Source organism: Chinchilla lanigera, unplaced genomic scaffold, assembly GCF_000276665.1.
Source record: "Chinchilla lanigera isolate Chin_1 unplaced genomic scaffold, ChiLan1.0 scaffold00026, whole genome shotgun sequence".
Classification (NCBI taxonomy): domain Eukaryota; kingdom Metazoa; phylum Chordata; class Mammalia; order Rodentia; family Chinchillidae; genus Chinchilla; species Chinchilla lanigera.
Window position 1 is genome coordinate 21,986,336 of NW_004955427.1, and position 18,482 is coordinate 22,004,817.

An 18,482-nucleotide genomic window follows, 5' to 3' on the forward strand; every position below is an offset into this window, starting at 1 on the left:
TGGCACAAAAACAGACCTGAAGATCAATGGAACAGATTAGAAGATACAAACACAACTACAAACACACTCAGTCACCTTATCTTTGACAAAGGGGCCAAACATGTTCACTGAAAGAAAGATAGCCTCTTTAATAAATGGTGCTGGAAAAACTGGTTTTCCACATGCTGAAGACTAAAACTAGACCCATGTCTTTCACTATGCACTAAACTAAAGTCAAAATGGATCAAAGATTTAAACATTAAAACAGAAACACTAAATTTATTGGAAGAGAAAGCAGGTAAAAACTTTAAAGACATAGGGGTAGGCAGAGAGTTCATGAAGAAAAAACCAAACTGCACAGGAAATACTTCAAAGAATCAACAACTAGGATATTGTCTTACTGAGAAGTTTTTGCACAACTAAAGAAATCACCAACAGAGTAAAAAGAAAACCCACGAATTGGGAAAATAGTTTAGCCAACTGCCCCTCAGACAAAGGACTTCTATCTAGGACATATAAAGAATTTTTAAAAATCAGGCCTCCCAAATTCAAAGACCCAATCCAAAAATGGGCATCTGAGATGAATACACATTTCTCAAATGAAAAAATACTAATGGTAAATAAATACATCAAAAAATGTTCAACATCATTAGTCATTCAAGAAAGGCAAATTAAAACAACACTGAGATTCCATCTCATCCCAGAAAGAATGGCTATCATCAAGAAATCAACCAATAACAAATGCTGGAGAGGCTGAGGGGAGAAAGGAACTCTACTCCACTGCTGGTGAGAGTGTAGACTGGTGAAACCACTGTGGAAATCAGTTTGGAGATTCCTCACAAAACTAGGATTGGAAGTCCCATTTAACCCAGCTATTCCCCTCCTGGGTATTTTCCCAGAAGAATTCAAAACATCATACCACACTGATATATGTGCACTCATGTTTATAGCAGCACAATTTGTTATAGTTAAATCTTGGAAACAAGCCAAATGTCCATTCAGTGAGGAATGTATAAAAAAAAGTGGTATTTTTATACAGTAGAATATTACTCAGCTATAAAAAAAGATAAACTCAAGGCTTTTGTAGGTAAATGGATGCAACTAGAAGCTATACTCATAAGTGAAATAAATTGGACCCACATGTGTAAACATCATGTAAACATGTGTAAACCACATGTGTAAACATTGTCTCCCTGGTGTGGGAACCTGAAAAAATAAGTAAAACTCAAAAGGTACAAAAGATGATAGGAAAGGGAAAGAAATTGCTGAAAGGAAGGAATGACTGAGATGAGGGAAAGAAGAAAAAAGAAAGAAGGTAAAATATAAATATATATATGAATAACTGTATTGCTGATACCTGATGGTATATTGAAAGGAACAGTGAATGCTTAAAATTTTTTATGTTTTGACCAATTTTGCATGCTTACATCGGGTAATCTGAGCAACTGATTTGAAGGTAACAATATGCAACGGAACTACCATGGTGAATTCCTATCATCTTGGCTAGTGAAACTCTGTATTATCTCTAATATTTTATCTAATAATTATTTTCTTATTCTCTTCAATGGTTTGAAGAATCTTCCATTCTTACATCTGGTAATCTGAGCAACACAGTTGAGGATAGCAATATGTAATATAACAACCACTGTTAATTTGTATTATTTTGTCTTGAAACCCTGTATCATTTTAAATGTTCTTGCTTTGGCTTTTTTATGTGTGTGATGCTGGTATGCTGCTATTGTTCTTTTTTTTTTCTCATTTACTACTCTCTTTAAAATAAAATTTTAAAAAAAAAGAAAGGAAAAAAAAGTAGTAGAATACAACACTTAAATACCAGGTTAGAGTGACAGAAAAGTAAGGGTTAGTTTAACACGGTTTGTTTGTCAGATTTCTCTCAGCCTTGACTCCTCATCTGTAGTTACAGAAATGACTTCCTTTCTCTATTTCTGCTAATAGGAGGGCACATTCCCAATGGCAATTTCTTCTCCTGCATTTGGGGAAGGATAAGGAAAGTCAAAATTCCTTTCTAGTACCTGCTATTTTTCAAGTGCCTTCATCCCAAAATAAACAGCATGGCAAGGTGGCATATTTTGATTCCCTACACTATGAAAAGATACGATAAGGCTGGAGGTACAGCTCAGTGATAGAGTACTTGCCTAGCACAAGTGAAGTTCTGGGTTTGAGTTCAAGTCTGAAGGAAGAAGAGGTGGAGGCAGAGGAGGGGAGGAGGAAGAGGGCAAAGGGATGGTGAAGAGGAAGAAGAAGAGGAGGGGAGATACAATATGTTCATAATATGCTTTGATGTCCATGACACATAAATTGGAAACATCTTTTGGGAAACAACTAGAAAATGAAACAAGTCTGAAAGAACCATCCATTATCCCAGTAATTCATGCATAGAAATTTACTTAAACAAAATAATCACACACAATATACGTGTGTGTGTGTGTGTGTGTGTGTGTGTGTGTATCACATGTTGTAAGGCAAAATGTTTACTACTACATTATAACTAAAAATATAAACAACCTAATGCTCCAATGTATGAAAACATTTACTAAATTATAACAGAGAAATCCCATAGTATATTAAAAATAAAAATAAGCACCATGTATAAATGTGTAAGAGTACAAAATGAGAAGGGAGAGTAGGTTCTGTAACTGAAAAGAGAGAGTTGCAGCAATCGCCAAGTGAGAAATACAAGGTTTAAACAACAAGGAGTGTCAGAGAAGAAGACAGAGATTTCAGTCAGGTATGTGACAAGAAGCAATGCATTCACTTAGATTTCCAGATGTGGTGACTTGTCATATAAAATCAGGAGCAACAGCTTATTCTGTTGGGAAGATAAAGAGTGTGACTTTGAACATGATCAGCATAACAATACCACACATTTACTTGTTTGCCGTGTTTGTTATACACATGAAGTGTTCATCTGCTCCTCTAAGAAGCCAGCACAAACAGAAAGTATTTTATTTCCGTTATCCAAAGGCTGAAATGGAAGCTCCCATGCAGATGATCTGGAACTAGACATCTTGTCCCTTGATTCTAAGTCCAGTGTCTATCCCACTGCACATCCTGCTTCCAGAGAATTAAAACAGTGGAATTTAACCTAGGGCTGAAAGCTAGGGAGAAAGAGTATGATCTGAAAAGGTAAGTAAGCTCAGGAAACCTTAAGATCAATTCACAGATAACAATCCATGTGTGCTTTGTGGGAAGAGAAATGCTAGGGAGTATGCATGGGTGATAGGGACCTAATTGCCTCCCTATCCAGTACCCATTCTCTTTCTCCTTACCAGCTGAATTCTGCAAGAAGATGGCTTAAAAATTGTATCTCCCAGACTCCTTTGCAGACAGGAGTATGAGTCAGCTTTTTTGTCCTTATCTTCCTCTCCTATAAATATACTGCCTGGAAAGCACACATAATCGTTAGCCAGCTTGGGAAACTAAAGAAAGACCAAGGAAATTCCAAAAATGTGCCCCCAAAAAGCACGAAGACACCCACTTTACACTACTGACCCAATGTCAGCAAACCTCTTGCTCCTGAATCCTTTTGCCTAAAAAGTAAATCCTTACAATCAAGACTGTCATGAGTTCAGAACTAAAGAGCACCTTGCCTTTTGAGGCCAGGACATTCTCAAGGACAACCCCTGCCTCACTCTGAAGTGTTCTGTGGCTTAGGCTGGATGAATCAAAGATCACCTAACACAGCATTCTGTAGCATTCTTTCAGCCCTAAGGTTGTAAAACATTCAACCTTTGAACACTTTGCATCTTGAACACTACAGAGCAGAGCAAAGCAGAAGCACCAGTCCTTGTAGGGTAGCATGTATTCATTCTACTTAATTTAAATCAGAGACAACAGACAACAGGCTTTGAATATTCCCAAAACAGTCTTTTATTTGGACCAATATACCTGGCTATCCTTCTACACATACATACACAGGCATTAGTAACACAGAAATACTGTTTTGACAAAATAATTTCAAAGAAGTAATTTTCCCTCTAACACAATGCTAATTTTTTAAAAAGTGCATTTAACGATCTGATCTAAACATCCTAGATATCCTAGAGATTAAAAAAGACCTCCAAAACTAAAATTTGCTGAGAAAGTACATGATTAGTGACTGGTATGTACTTAATGCCCAAACATTTGCCAAATGAAAAGCACTATAAAGCTGAATACAACTAAACAGTAGGATGTTCAGCATAATAGGAAATTAGCATATAATACAGAATTTCAGGCCCATCAGTGAAATAAAACAATCAGTTGGTTGTGAGATAAAACTAATTTGGTTTCTGATAATTTAATCAACAAAGAACTGGGTCATTAAATTAACAAGTTTAAGCTTTACAGTTTCCCTTAAAGAAGAATGCAAGGCTACATCCTATTAATTAAATGGCCTAGGGATGTACACAGTCATTACACATCAGGAATATCTGCAAAGAGCTATAAAAATTCTGAAGTAACCTCAACAGTCTTTAAAGGATAAGTGTATTTAGGTCTAAACTTGCAGCAAGCAGTAATTTCTAACTAGATGGCTTAGAAACTGCTGAAAAAACAGATCACTAATCAAGGTGTTACACAGCAGTCTTTTCTCCTTTCAAAAATTGCAGATTTGGTCCATTTATTACAGCATGGGTTACAATTAATTCTATGGAGACAGTGAAACATCAAAGAGAAAATTTCCTTCTCAGTAATTTTTTAAAAAATTAATGAAAAGTGCAAGACAATTTTAAGCCTAATTTCTCTGAATTTGCTGGCAATTTGGTTTAGTCAGTTAATAGCCTGAATATGTATCTGAGATTCAGGTTTTTTTTTTTTTTTGGTCTTTTTGAAACAGGGTTTCACTATGCACTTCATGTTGGCTTTGAACTCACAGCAATCTTCCTGCCTCAGCATCCAGAGTGCTGGGATTACAGGTGTGTGCAACTGTAATTTAAGAATTTAAGACAAGAATAAGTAATATTACCAAGTCTCCATAATATTCTCCGAACATTAATAGACTATAACAAAGATAAAGATCCAGAAATTGAAATTAATTTGTTTCTCATGTCAGATGCAGTATTAATGGAAAATTATAGATATTAAAAATTTTCAGAAGGTGATATGAGTTAGAGAATCACAATAATGAAACAATATAAATAAACACTGAGTCCTAGCATGGGATGATAATGTATCACTGAATTTATACATACAGGTCCACAATGTTTTCATCAATCTGACAACTACTGTACTGTGTGTTGTGAGTATATATATGCTTTCATCAATCTGACAGCTACTGTACTGTGTGTTGTGAGTATGTGTGTGTGTGTGTGTGTGTGTGTGTGTGTGTGTGTGTGTGTAATTTTAAAACCACCGGAATGGCAATTTTAGGGTAAAAAATAATTATCATCTGGGCCTTGTCAGAAAAACTCCAACGGAATAATAGTCAACAAAATTACTGTAGTAATACTAAAGATTGGATGGTGAAATTTATAACAAAGATGTTTTTTCATTTTGGAGCTAGTATTTGAAAATGTCAATGGAAACTGTCTTAGTAACTTTCACATTGCTGGGACAAAACAGCCAATATCCACAAGTTAAAAAGGAAAGGTTTATTTTGGCTCACAGAGGTTTCAGTGCACAGTCAGCTGACTCCAAGGCAGGATGGTACGGCAGAGGGACGTGGCAGAGCAGACACAGTCCATGGCAGGGCAGCAGGAAGCAGAGCCAAGATCAAGAGAGGAGACGGGATATATACAGTTCCACGCCATGCCCTCAGTAACCTACCTCTTCCCACCAGGTTTCACTTCCCAACATCACATCCAGCTATAAATCCATCAGTGGACTAATCCAGCATAACACATCCATGGTTCGGTTACTCCCAAAAGCCCCATCTCTGAGAACATGAGGCTTTAGGGGGGTACATCTACATATAAACTGTAACAAATACTCTTGAATCCTTCAAAGACTGTAAGTGTAGTCTTTTTGCCACTGAAGAAACCACAAACATTTGTGTTCAGACTGTTATAATATAATGTTGTCAATGTCAAGCTTGGTGTGGGAGTGAACATCCTACTAGGTTAAGGCTGGGTGCAGGAGATAACTGCAGGCTAAACAGTTATCAAGACTAATAGTTAGGCTAAAAAGTTATCAAGGGTCCATGGCCCTTTTTGATTCTCCCTATCCACTTATACATAACTGTTGCCTGGTTAACACAGAAAATTTGTCTTCTCTCAAAATGGCTCATGAATAGTACTTATGAGTTTAAAAAATATACTGGTTTTAAACCTAAAGCAAAGGAAAGTGAAGCTATCTTAGAAAGAATGGTAACTCAAATACTAGTCATCTTTGCAATGCTCCAAAGTATCTTCAAAACTTCTACCTAAATGTTTTCATCTAACTCTAGCTTCCTCTAAGTATATCTTTCATAACTCAAAATAAACTATTTAAATAAACTAGTTTAATCATACTGTCATAGGATATTTAACAATAGATTCTCAAAGAGATGTCTGCAAAATCAGGTTTACAGAAATATTATCATAATAGCCAAGTCATGGAAGCAATCCAAAAGTCCAATGATGAGTATCATTCAGCCTTTACAAGGAAGGATATCTTGTCACATACTACAATATAGATGAATCTTGAAGACATAATGCTAAGTGAAATATATCAGCCACAAAAAGATAAACATTGTATAATTTCCTGTATATGAGGTATCTACAGTGGTCAAATTTTTAGGAACTAGAAGGAGAATGGCAGATAACAGCTGCTGATGGGAGGGGGGTGAGTGGTGAAAGTTGTTTAATAGATAAAGAATTTTAGATAGGTAAGAGAAAAAAAAGTTATGGAAATCTCCATTACAATGCAAATCTATGTAATGCTACTGAATTCTATACTTCAAAATGGTGAAGATAAGGCCAGGGATACAGCTCAATACCACAGCACCTGACTGGCAAGTGCAAGGTCCTGAGTTTGACTCCTGGTACCAAACAAACAAAAATGTGAAGATGGATACTACTGTGGGGAGCCACACTGGATTGCTTCAAAGCCCTGGACATCTGAGGACACATAAGGGCATGACCCTGCTGTCTAGCGCAGGCACACAACGGGCTACACTTATATATGCATGACTTAGCATAGATAACCATGCATGCACTACCTAGTTATGACAATATACAAGAACATAAACCTTGATAATGGTCAATATATGGGCTGTACAATAAAGACACATGCTTACTGTTGATGATGTCAGCTTGCTTTCTTTTCTCTGGGGCCCTCAGCCATGAAATACCCCATTCAGCTCCCCAACCCCAACACTATAGTTTGAATGTAGCCCCCTTCAAAATTCAGATGATGAAATTTAATGGTCAATATATTAAAGGTGGTATCATTTTGGTTTTTTTTTTTTTTTTTGTATGTAAGATACTAGTCATCAATCCCAGGACCTTTACAATGATCTACAGCTTCAGCCCTTTTTTATTTTGCTAACTAGCCTAGGCTGAGCTTGAACCTGAGATCTTCCTGCCTCAGCTTCTCAGGGATCACAGACCTTTGCCACTACTTACTGCCTTAAAGGTGGTATCTTTTTTCAGTTTTTTTATTACTATGTGTTTCATAATACATAATGAATACACTCATCATGGGAAGTTGGTACATACACATCTTAGTCCTTTTTATTTCCCCTACCACTCCTCTACCTTCTCTCTCCCTCCATCCCTACAACCCTTTTCCATATGAAAAGGTCCACCTCCCTATTTAGTATCATCTGTCTTTTATTTTGCTCTTTAAGTCATTTATACTTTGGGTTTCTCATGTAAGAGAAACCATGCTGTATTTTACCTTTCGTGTCTGGTTTATTTCGTGTGGCATTATTAACTTAGTCACTTTCTTCATTGCTGAAGCAAAATAACCAACACCTGAAACTTTAAGGGTAGGAGGTTTATTTTGGCTCACATTTCAGTGCATACTTGGCTGGCTCCAAGATGTGATGATAGGACACAGGTACATGGGAGAGGAAACAGCTGCTCATGATATGGCAGCCAGGAAGCAAAGAGAGATCAAAGGAGAAGATGGGAACGGAGACATATTACATGTCATGCTCACAGTGACCCTTTTTGTATTAGGCCTCATCTCCTAACAAGAAGTCAGCTATAATGTTCCTATTATCCTATCATCTTCTAAAGTTCCCACCTATGATTGCATGAGGCTTTAAAGGGACATCTAGCTATAATCCATAACATTCTGCTCTTGGCCCCCAAAAGACTCATTTGCACCTCTTTAAGCAGACTGCTTTTAGTCCATTGCTAAGAATTATCAAAATCCTAACATTTCCAGCATGGTTGAAAAGACCAAGTCCCAAGTCTTCTCCGAGACTCAAGGCAAACTCTTATCCACAAACTTTGTAAAAATCAAAAGAAAGTCAAACACTTCTAACATACAATGGCACAGGTAAAATTTTCATTCCAAAAGGGAGAAATAGGGGCACAGAAACCAGTAAGACAAAAGCAAGACTGGAACCTAGCAGGGAAAATATTAATTCCTATAGCTCTATGTCCAACAATCAGGACAAGATATGGTGAGATGCAAGCTCCAAAGACCTTGAGGAGGTCCACCCCCATGGCATTGTTGATGGTTATAGAAACCTTCTGGTTTCTCTCTTGGGTTGGCTTTGCTCAGATATTTTGTTTCGGGTTGCTCCAACATTCTGGGGTCTCCACTGCATTTTCAGCTTGAACCTGGTATCTTCATGACCTTCCCTCTCAGGAGCACACTGCCTGGCCTCTCAAGCTATCTGAAACCTGGGTGGAAGCCTTCCTGGCCCCACAACTCTTACATTCTGCATGTCTAAAAACAAACAAACAAACAAACCAACACCACAGGAATGGCACTAAGATCTGTTAACAGCTTGAACAGTATTAAGGCCTTTTTGTAACACAGTTGCAGGGAAGTCCAAGTATCTGGAGGGATCGTTAACAGAATTCCAGGGAACAAACCCCCTAGAGGGCTGTTCCTTAGCACAGTGACCTGGGGGTCTCTTGTCAAACCAAAGTCTTATTTTAGCAATTCTGACCTTGGAAAGGTGGGGCCTGTTTGGTTCCAGAGATACCCATAAGCCATTTTTCCTATTATCTTGATCCAAAGGACTTAGCTTCTTTTTTCTTTTTTCATATCCAAAGGTTTATTTACTTGACAAAAATACAAAATGATACTATTACAGAGAACAGCTGTCAAACATTACAAACATCACAAAATGCATAAATAAAATCGTGTTTTGATTAATAAACCAAGAACTGCTTTAAGAAACTTTCTTTTTCTCCCCTATTATCTATCTTTTATTTTGCTCTTTATTTACATTTGCATTCTCATACATTTAAGCTTGTTTGTCTGATTTATTCACTTAACATTCTGGTCTCAAAGTATATGTTTTCTTACAAATCACTCAAGTTATCTCTATGGCAGAATAGTATTCCATTCTGTATAAGTATCACATTTTCTTTATCCATTCATCTGTTGATGGACATATAGGTGGCCTCCAAGATTCACCTATCATGAATCATGCTACTAGCTGGGAACAGTGGCGCACACCTGTAATCCCAGCACTTGGGAGGCTGAGGCAGGAGGATCGTTGTGAGTTCGAGACTAGCCTGAGCTACATAGTTAGCTCAAGGCCAGCCTGAACTGCATAGCAAGACCCTACCTCAAAAAGACAAAAAAAAAAAAAAAAAGAATTGTGCTTCTATGAACATGGACATACATGTACCACTGTAATACGATGTCATTGCCTCTTTGGGAAATATACCCAGTAGGAGAGTAACTGGGTCAAATGGAATTTCTGGTTTCTCTTTATTGAGCAGTCTCCATGTTGATTTCTATAATGGTCACAATAGTTTACACTCCCACCAGCAATGTAGAAGGATTCCTTTTTTTCTGAGGCCTCACCAGCATTTGTAATTATTTGATTTCTTGATGACAGCTTTCTTTCCAGAGTAAGATGCAATATCATTGCTGCTTAAATTAGCATTTCTCTAATGATCAATAATGTTGAACTTTTTATGTATTTACTGGCCATTTGTACTTCATAGAAGTTTCCTATATTTTGGGGGCATCTAATTTTTTTGAGTTCTTTATATGTTCTAGATATTAGTCCTTTGTCCAATAAGTAGCTGGCAAAATAATTTTTTTCTCATTCCATACATTCTCTTTTTACTGTTGGTTGTTTCCTTTGCTGTGAAGAAGCTTTTTAATTTGATATGATCCTGTGTCGATTCTTGGTATTCTGTCATTGGGATTCTATTCAGAAAGTCCTTTGTCTACACCTATGTCTTCAAGAGCTTTATCTATTTTATCTTTCAGGAGGTTGTTTCTGTTTTAATATTCAGATCTTTGATCCATTTTAATGTTAGTTTACTCTATGGTGAGAGATACAGGTCTAGATTCAATTTTCTGCAAAAGGATAGCCAGTTTTCCCAGTACAATTTGTTAAAAAGGCCCTCTTTCCCCTAGGATAAGTTTTTGGTACCCTTGTTGTCTTAGTTATTTTTCTCATTGCTGTCACAAAATACTCAACACCTTTAAGTTAAAGGAAGAAAGGTTTATTTCAGCTCACAGTTTGTAGAGGTTTAGTACATAGATGGCTAGCTCTAAGGCAAGGTGGTATACCAAAAGAGAAACAATCCACAGCAAAGCAGAAAGCAGCAAGCAACAATTAACAGCAGGAAGCCTGCCTCTCCCTTTTATCTCATCTAGGCTACCAGTCTTTTTGGGTGAAGTCAACCACACTCAGGATAGAGTTTCCCTCATCTCCTTCCTTTATCTCCATATCACACCCTTCATCCACATCACACATCCTAATCCAGCCACCTTCAAAATTCCCCATCTATGACTACATGAGGCCTTGAGGAGAGATCTACACAGAAGCTATAATACTTGTCAAAGATCAGCTAGTTGAATGTCCCTGGAGTTGGTTTTGCATCCTCTATTCTGTTCCAATGATCCACATGTATTTTTTCATCAACACCATGCTGCTTTTACCACTATAGCTCTGTATTATAACCTGAAGTTTGGAATTGTGTTGGTTCCTGCCCTGCTGTTGGAGCCCAGGATTGCTTTTGCCATTCTAGGTAGGTCTCTTCTGGTTCTGTATGAATTCATTCTCTCTGTCTCTTTCTCTCTCTTCCTCCCTCTCTCCATCTCTCTAGTTCTGTGAGGAATGATGTTAATAGTTTGATTAGGAGTGTATTAAATCTGTATATTAGTTTATGCCAGTTCTGGCTATGCAAGTACAAGGGATACATTTTCATTTTTTGATGTCCTCTTTGATCTCCTTTTTTAGAGTATAGTTTTTATTGTAAAGGACTTCACTTACTTGGATTCCTTTCAATACTAATCTTTACAGCTACCAAGCTCTCCTCTACTCATCTCTGCAGGTACTTTTTTTCTGGCAAAACTGAAAACTTTCAAAATGAGCTTTTTGCTCCTGATTTTCAGTGTAACCTGGCTAAAAGCCCTCTAACAGCATCCACGGCACAACTCCCACATTGGGGTACCTTAAAACTTTCTCCACTAGATTAGTTTATCTCCTACAAAGTCTCAGGACATGAGTAAAATGAAGATAAGCTTTCTGATACTGCACAACCATGTGGCCTTGAGTCTGTCAATGGAGTTCTCACTCTCTACTAAAACCTCCTGAGCCTGGCTTCTACTATCTGCCTTTTCATCAGCATTCTAGTCTTCTAAGCTCTAACTAGAACTTTCCATCAAGCTTGGCTCACAACATTGTAGGCCTCCTTCTTCAGCTAGCATCTCCAAATCTTTCTAAACTCCTTCTAATAACCAGTTCCAAAGGCTTCTGAACCACATGGTCAGGTAGTGTCATAGCAACAACCCCACTTGTGTTACCAAAATCTGTCTTAGTTTCTTTATTCATTGTTGGAACAAAACACCCAACACCCAAAACTTAGAGGAAGAGATATTTATTTTGGCTCATGTTTCAGTCTATAATTGGCTATCTCCAAGGCAGGAGGCACAGAACAGGGACATGGCAGAGGAAATACCCGCTCAACATATGGCAACCAGGAAACAGAGACAGATCAAGAGAGGAGCTGGGGAGATATATCCTGGGTCATGCCTACAGTGACCCACATTACCAGGGTCCTACCAGGCCTCATCTCCTAACAGCAAGTCAGCTATAGAGCCTGCATAATCCAATCACATTCCAAAGGTCTCACATAAGATCACGAGGCTTTAGGGGGACATCTAGATATAAATCAAGGCAAGTATGGTCTCAAGGTGCACCTATTTTCCTACAAAGACTCAAATTTTAACAGCAGACATCATTTATATAGGTTGTTTCCAAGATTTGCTTATTGTGCATTGTGCTGCTATAAACATGGGTGGATATACAATACATATATCACAGGAATATGATGTCTTTAACTCTTTTGAAAAGCTACCCAGAAGGGCAATAGCTGGGTCAACTGGAATTTCTACTTTTAGTTTTTTGAAGATTTCCATAGAGGTTCCACTAGTTTACACTCCCACCAACAACATAAAGTTCTTTTTCATCGACAACCTCACTAGCAGTTGACCTCTTGACAACAGCTTCTTTTACTGGAGTGAGATGAGTATCACTGTTGTTTTAACTTGCATTTCTTTAATTACCAAAAATCCAGAACATTATTTACATATATTTATTGGGCATTTGCATTTCTTTTTCTAAGAAGTAGCTATTTATTTCAATTACCTATTTTTTAATTGAGTCTTTCCAGGGGCTCTACTTTTTTTTTTTACTTCTTTATATATTCTACATATTACTCCTGTTTGAGGAGTAGCGGAAAAGGTTTTTCCCATTCTGTAGGTCGGCTCTAAACTCTGTTGGTTGTTTCCTCTGTTGTGCAGAAGCTCTTTAATTTGATTTAACCACATTTGATTTGTGGTGTTATTTCTTGTGCTATTGACATTCTGTTCAGAATATCCTTCCTATCCTATGTCTTCAAGCATTCTGCCTGTTCTATGTTCCAGCAGACTATTTATCTAGGTGTTTGATTCACTTTTATTTGTAGTATACAGTGAGATATACTGACCTAGATTCTTTTATTGTTTTTGTTTTTGCATATGAATATCCACTTTTCTCAGCACTATTTGTTAAAGAGGCTATCTTTCTCCAGCATATGTTTTTGGCCCCTTTGTCAAAGATTAGATGGCTAAATGTGCCTGGTGTTGTTTCTGTACCCACTGTTCTGTTGCACTCATCCACATGTCTATGTCTGGGCCAGTACAATGCTGTTTTTTATCACTAACTCTGTAATATAACTTGAAATCCGGATGCCTCTTGCTTTGGCCTTATTGCCCAAGAAGGAGTACCTTTGCTATTCTGGGTCTCTTCTGGTTCCATATAAATTTTATGATTTCTTTTCTAGTTCTGTGAAGGGTACTGTTGGCATTCTGATTGGAAGTACAGTACATCTATACATCTGTGTGCTCTGAAGTGCACCCCTCCTTGCTCCAGAGACCCTTATGTCTGCACATCCTAGGTATGGTAAACCACACAAGCTGCAGCATATCTCTGACCATGTTGGCAGATGGAGAGTGCAAACAAACCACTGAGCTCTGTACTGGAAATATTAGCAATGGGTGTCACGCAATCTGTTGGACTTAAGGCCAGTAACTTTCAGACCTAGCCCCCTCTGAAAAACACATGCAACTGGCTTGGCTTTTCACTAGAGAGGGCAGGACCATCATGTCCTTCCAGCCTGAGTTTGCCACTGCTGAAACCTCTTAGGGTGGTCAGGAGAAATCCGTGACCAGCCCACTCTGTTTCCAAGACTACCTCCCATGGACATTTCCTGCCCAGTCATTGTGGTAGGGTGATCCCAGAAAGTATAGTTCTTCTGTGACTTCTGATTACTAGAGCAGCTCAGTCTTAAACAATGAACCCATTCACAAAATGGCTCCTGATTACTCCCAAATATGGCACTGGATTTCTTCTCCAATTCTAGCCTTCCATGTGGAAGATGTCACTTCTGAGTAAAATTCTACACTGTATTTGCAGCTTACAATATCATGGGTTTTTTTGGGAACCACATCTGCCAGTCCAGTTTCTCCTCCAGTCCTCTGTTTCTGCCAACCTTGTGTAGCCCAAGACATGTCCATTCCCCAGGAGCTGAGGTGAGCGTTCCAGCCTGCTTTGCTCTTTTCTCTGCATTGTCTTCAGTTTCTTCAGTTTCCCTATGATTTCCAGTATTCCTGCTGGCACTTTCTTGAGTACCAGAGCTCTTTTTCCTTTTCTCTTCACTAAGCTGTTTTCTAGGTGTCTGAATGAGGCTGTGATATGCTGCCAATTTTCATAGTCATTTTCTCTCCTTTGTGGTATCTTTAAGAAGTAGTCAGACCATGAGGGCTCCTCCCTCATGAGTTAGAATAAAGCCCTTATACAAGAGGATTCATACTAGCTTGCTCTTCCCACTTTTGCCATGGACTGACACAATGTTCCTCCCCTCCAGAGGATATAGCAACAAGGTGCCATTTGAAAGCAAAGAGAGCCCTCACGAGACAAGGAAAGCTGCTGGCACTTTGATCTTGGACTCCTCAAGGATCGTGTACTGTAGAACTATAAGAAAATAAATTTCTGTTCTTAATAAATTACCCAGTCAATGGTGTTTTTTATAGCAACACAAATGAACTAATTTATATTATGTGTTTTTACTACAATAAAAATGATTCAACCATATGGTCTTTCTGATATTTGTCAAATACATAGTATTTTAGCTACATTATGAATTGCACATGTATTCTAGCATAGTAAGTCTCCTAAGGTACTTTTTTAGAATACACAGTCTTTTTTCTTTCTCTAACCTCCTCTGTCTTTTTCTCTTTTAAAAATAAGGACAAAGATGACATAGAGTATGGTGCTTCTAACTGAAGAAAAGTAAATCTAGTTACATGGGAGTATCAGCTTTATTAAGATATCCCAGTTTCTACAACACTAGGATGGGGTACTTCTTTGGAAGGACTGGAAAAAGAATACTGAAAATATGCTCTTCTCTTCTGCAAGGCATAGGCCTGACCATAACTGAAATCAGAAAAGCCCAAATAAAGAAAATATCATAATGTCTAAAAGGCAGAATCAGACTTAAAAGACTGTAACTTTTAATTTCACAGAAATGCTTCAACCAATATGTAATTCTGCACGTAGCTCTTTCACCTGTTTTTAAGTTTGTTTGTTGTTTTTTTTTTTTTAACCTCTTGTCCATATCAGCCTTATCTAATTTAAGGCAAAGTCTTCTCCAACAGAAGTATTCTGCCTACTTAACTTACCTTGTAATGATAGTAAGCAAAGCCACTCCTAATACCACTCCTAAGTGGTATTTCTAGACAGGCTGACAGTTTAAGATAGGATCAAAAGTTCCACAGAAAGAATTCAGATATCCTTTAATGTGAAATCGGAAGTTACTTGTCAAAATGTGTATAAACACAGCATTTTCATCAGATTTTCCTACCCTTTAAGACTTCAGATTAAAAATTGACGATTTCCTCAAAAAGTTGAACATGAAGTTATGGTATGACCTAATAATTCCCCTTTTAGATACATGACCAAAAGAACTTAAAACATGTTCACAAAAACCTTGTGCATGAATTTCCATGGCAACATTAATTACATACAATAAAATGGAAACACCCCCAATGTCTGTCAGCTGATGAGTAGCTAAACAAAACATCATAGATCCATACAATAATATTTAGCCACAAAAAGGTAACTAAATTTTAGATAAACCTCAAAAAGCATTATGATATAGGAAAGATGAGAAATAGGGACACCGGTCAAGAAATAGTTTAGGTAAAGAAATGTGGATGGTTTGGATTAGGGACTGATAGTGCCAGAGGACAAAGGGAGATCAATCAAAGGCAGAATTGACCTTCAGAGTCATCAGCATGAAATAGATGAAGAGAGATAAAATTTGGAGGAATTATCAGTGGAGAAAGTTAGAATGTAAGCTCACAAGAGAAATACAATCACAAGAATCAGAATCTCAGGCCCATCCTGAATATTCAAGAGGAGGGACATTTGCATTTTATACTGTCAGCAATTTGTGATGGATTTTTTTCATTGCTATGGGATTGAACCTAGCGCCTTCTAATGCTAGGGAACTGCTCCACAATTGAGCTATACCTCCATTCCCATGCAGGATTTTTTTTTTTCAGCGAAGTTTAGCCAGATAGTGCAAAGAAGGTAAATGGGTAGGTTTATCCTGAGTAAGAGTTCTTTTTTCCGGAATAAAATTTATGGAGAGACAAGAGAACAGTGTATTTTCAGAGTGTATAACGATAAATCATGCCAGGCACTCCAAGCTGGATAATGAGTGCAGTGGGCAGAAAACAGAAGGCTCCATGGTGCATAAGCAAGTGAGCTTAAAGGCAGAAGATAGAGTAGGAAGTTATAATTTCTTTATTGGGAATCGGAAGCTCCTCCTCTTGTCAAACTATTTGGTCTCCAAACGCATCCATCCTGCACTTTCTGCTCTCTGTTTACCAGAGCCCCCAGCAACACTATCTTGGCCTGTCACTATCTCATCTATTCATAAAGGCCCGCCTCAAAGCACTCCCTCCTTGAAGCATTTCCCTTTTCTTCACTGGGATTCCTCCTGCTGACGACTGCCATCACTCAGTGAGTGTGTACTATGGACAGTACTCAAGAGACCAGAGATTAGTCATACTTTTTTTCCTTTTTAGGTTCCTACACCCACTGTGAGCTCCTTGATGAAGGGCACTGCTATAAACATTCACAAGTCTGTAGATCCCGTGGCAGTTTACCGTACAGTGCGGTGCCCGGAGCAGTCACTCCCTAAATGCGAACAGTGATCTCCAGCTCATGGGTCTGCAAACCTCACTCGTTTGCAAAACCAGGGTTCCATAGAAAAGGAATAAAAGCTCATAAGCCCTGCTCACAAAAATCCCAATTTATTTCCAGTTAAATCAAAGGGTGGATTCCAGTGTCATAAGTTTAATTTTAACCCACTTTTTCAAAACACCCTGTGCGTGAGTGCAACAGCACTGCCAGCATGCGGGAAAAAGAGGCCTGCGTGTCCAACAAAAATCTGCATACTGTATCCCGATTGGAGGAAGGTCACTTTTACAAAAAAACTAGCCACTTTCTCCATAGCCTAATACAAGGACCCAGACATCCGGAATGGGGCCAGAAGACTCATCATACACAAGTCTGTGTCTGGCGCTGACCTCAGCCTGGCACCTACCTTCATCCCAGGAAGCTTCAGCTGCGGCGGTCAGGGGAGGGCTCTCCTGGGTGCCCGCTGCCATGGTTCCCGCGAGGTTGCCTCCACGCGAAAACACTGTGCGCGGAGATGAAGGCTCTGCATGCGTCCCCGGAAGGACTCCGGCGCCGCGCGGGCTCGCCCGGAAACGGGGCTCCGCGTTCACGTGACTGTGCGGGGCGGAGCCACGCCGGTTTGTTTTGGTCCGCGGCGGTGGCGCGGCTCCCAACACGTGCTCTGTGTGGGGCGCGGTCTGCAGTCCCCAGGCCACAGCTTTCCTTTGCATAGCCCTAGCTTCGTTTCTGCGTCTCCTCGTTTTCTAGTACGGTTCTTCCTTTCCACCTGTGCTTTCCACACCCAGTAGGATTGAAGTTTCAGGGTGGGCTCTGCGCCGCTCCCACCAGTTTTTGGGTAACCAGAGCACAGCTCGCTTCCCTCCCACCCGCTGCCCTTTTGGCAGCAAGGTGACTTCATCGGGTTTCTCAGGCAGCCCGGGAACACGAACCTCTGGCAGGGTGTCCTTTAACTGCGTTCCCTGTGACTCATTCCCCAACCCAAACAAGCCTAACTGCTGGACTTGGGTTTCCAAGGACACGGACAGCTGTCAGGCTTCAGGGTTTGTTTATCAAAACAAACGGCTGTCGGGCAGAGATCAACAGCCCCACTCTTCCTTGCTCACCTTTCTCTAGCCCAGATCACAAGATGGATCTAGGACCCTTCGGGGCACAAATCTTTCAACCTTAACATAATCTTTAGTCCTCGCCTACTGAGTGATGAGTAGAGAGAGTACCTTTCATATACATGAATAAAAGTTGCTACTTTATAATCTCACCGGCCATGTAAAAGTCAAATCATATGACTAGTTATAGAACCAGGTAGCACTTCTTTACATACAGAGAAATGATATTCCTGATCCTCTTACACCTCAATCTTATCCTATCCTCCCGGTAGTTCCCGAAGGTATAAACCCAATAAAAAAGTAAAGAAAAAAAGAAAGAAAAAAAAGTCAACCCAACACAGAAGCAAGCATTCTTAGGTTGGTGGCCTGAGGTCACCGAGTCGTTTGTTAGGCACGTGATGTAAACTTGGGCACTTCCTCCGGCAACCCCCGACTTGCTCAACCTCCGCTGCCACAGCCTACCGGACGCGTCCCTCCGCCGCCTGCCGTCTTCTCGCTCTCTAGGGTCAGCGACAGGGTCCCGGCTCCGCGCCCCTCGCGGCGCCCCGCGTCCCCGCCGACGGGCGGGGCGGACCCGG

At 39.4% G+C, this 18,482-nt stretch overlaps 1 protein-coding gene across 2 annotated transcripts in view; it reads right to left on the reverse strand.

Moving 5' to 3' along the window:
• Positions 1 to 18,476, reverse strand: part of Hspbap1 (HSPB (heat shock 27kDa) associated protein 1) — a 73,711-nt gene extending 55,235 nt beyond the window's left edge. For both annotated transcript variants that reach the window (XM_005386521.2, XM_005386520.2), the window contains exon 1: positions 17,208 to 18,476. In XM_005386521.2, coding sequence (XP_005386578.1) covers positions 17,208 to 17,511 — 304 coding nt within the window. In that variant the 5' untranslated portion in view covers positions 17,512 to 18,476. The remainder of the gene's footprint in view (positions 1 to 17,207) is intronic.
• Positions 18,477 to 18,482: the final 6 nt, after the last annotated feature.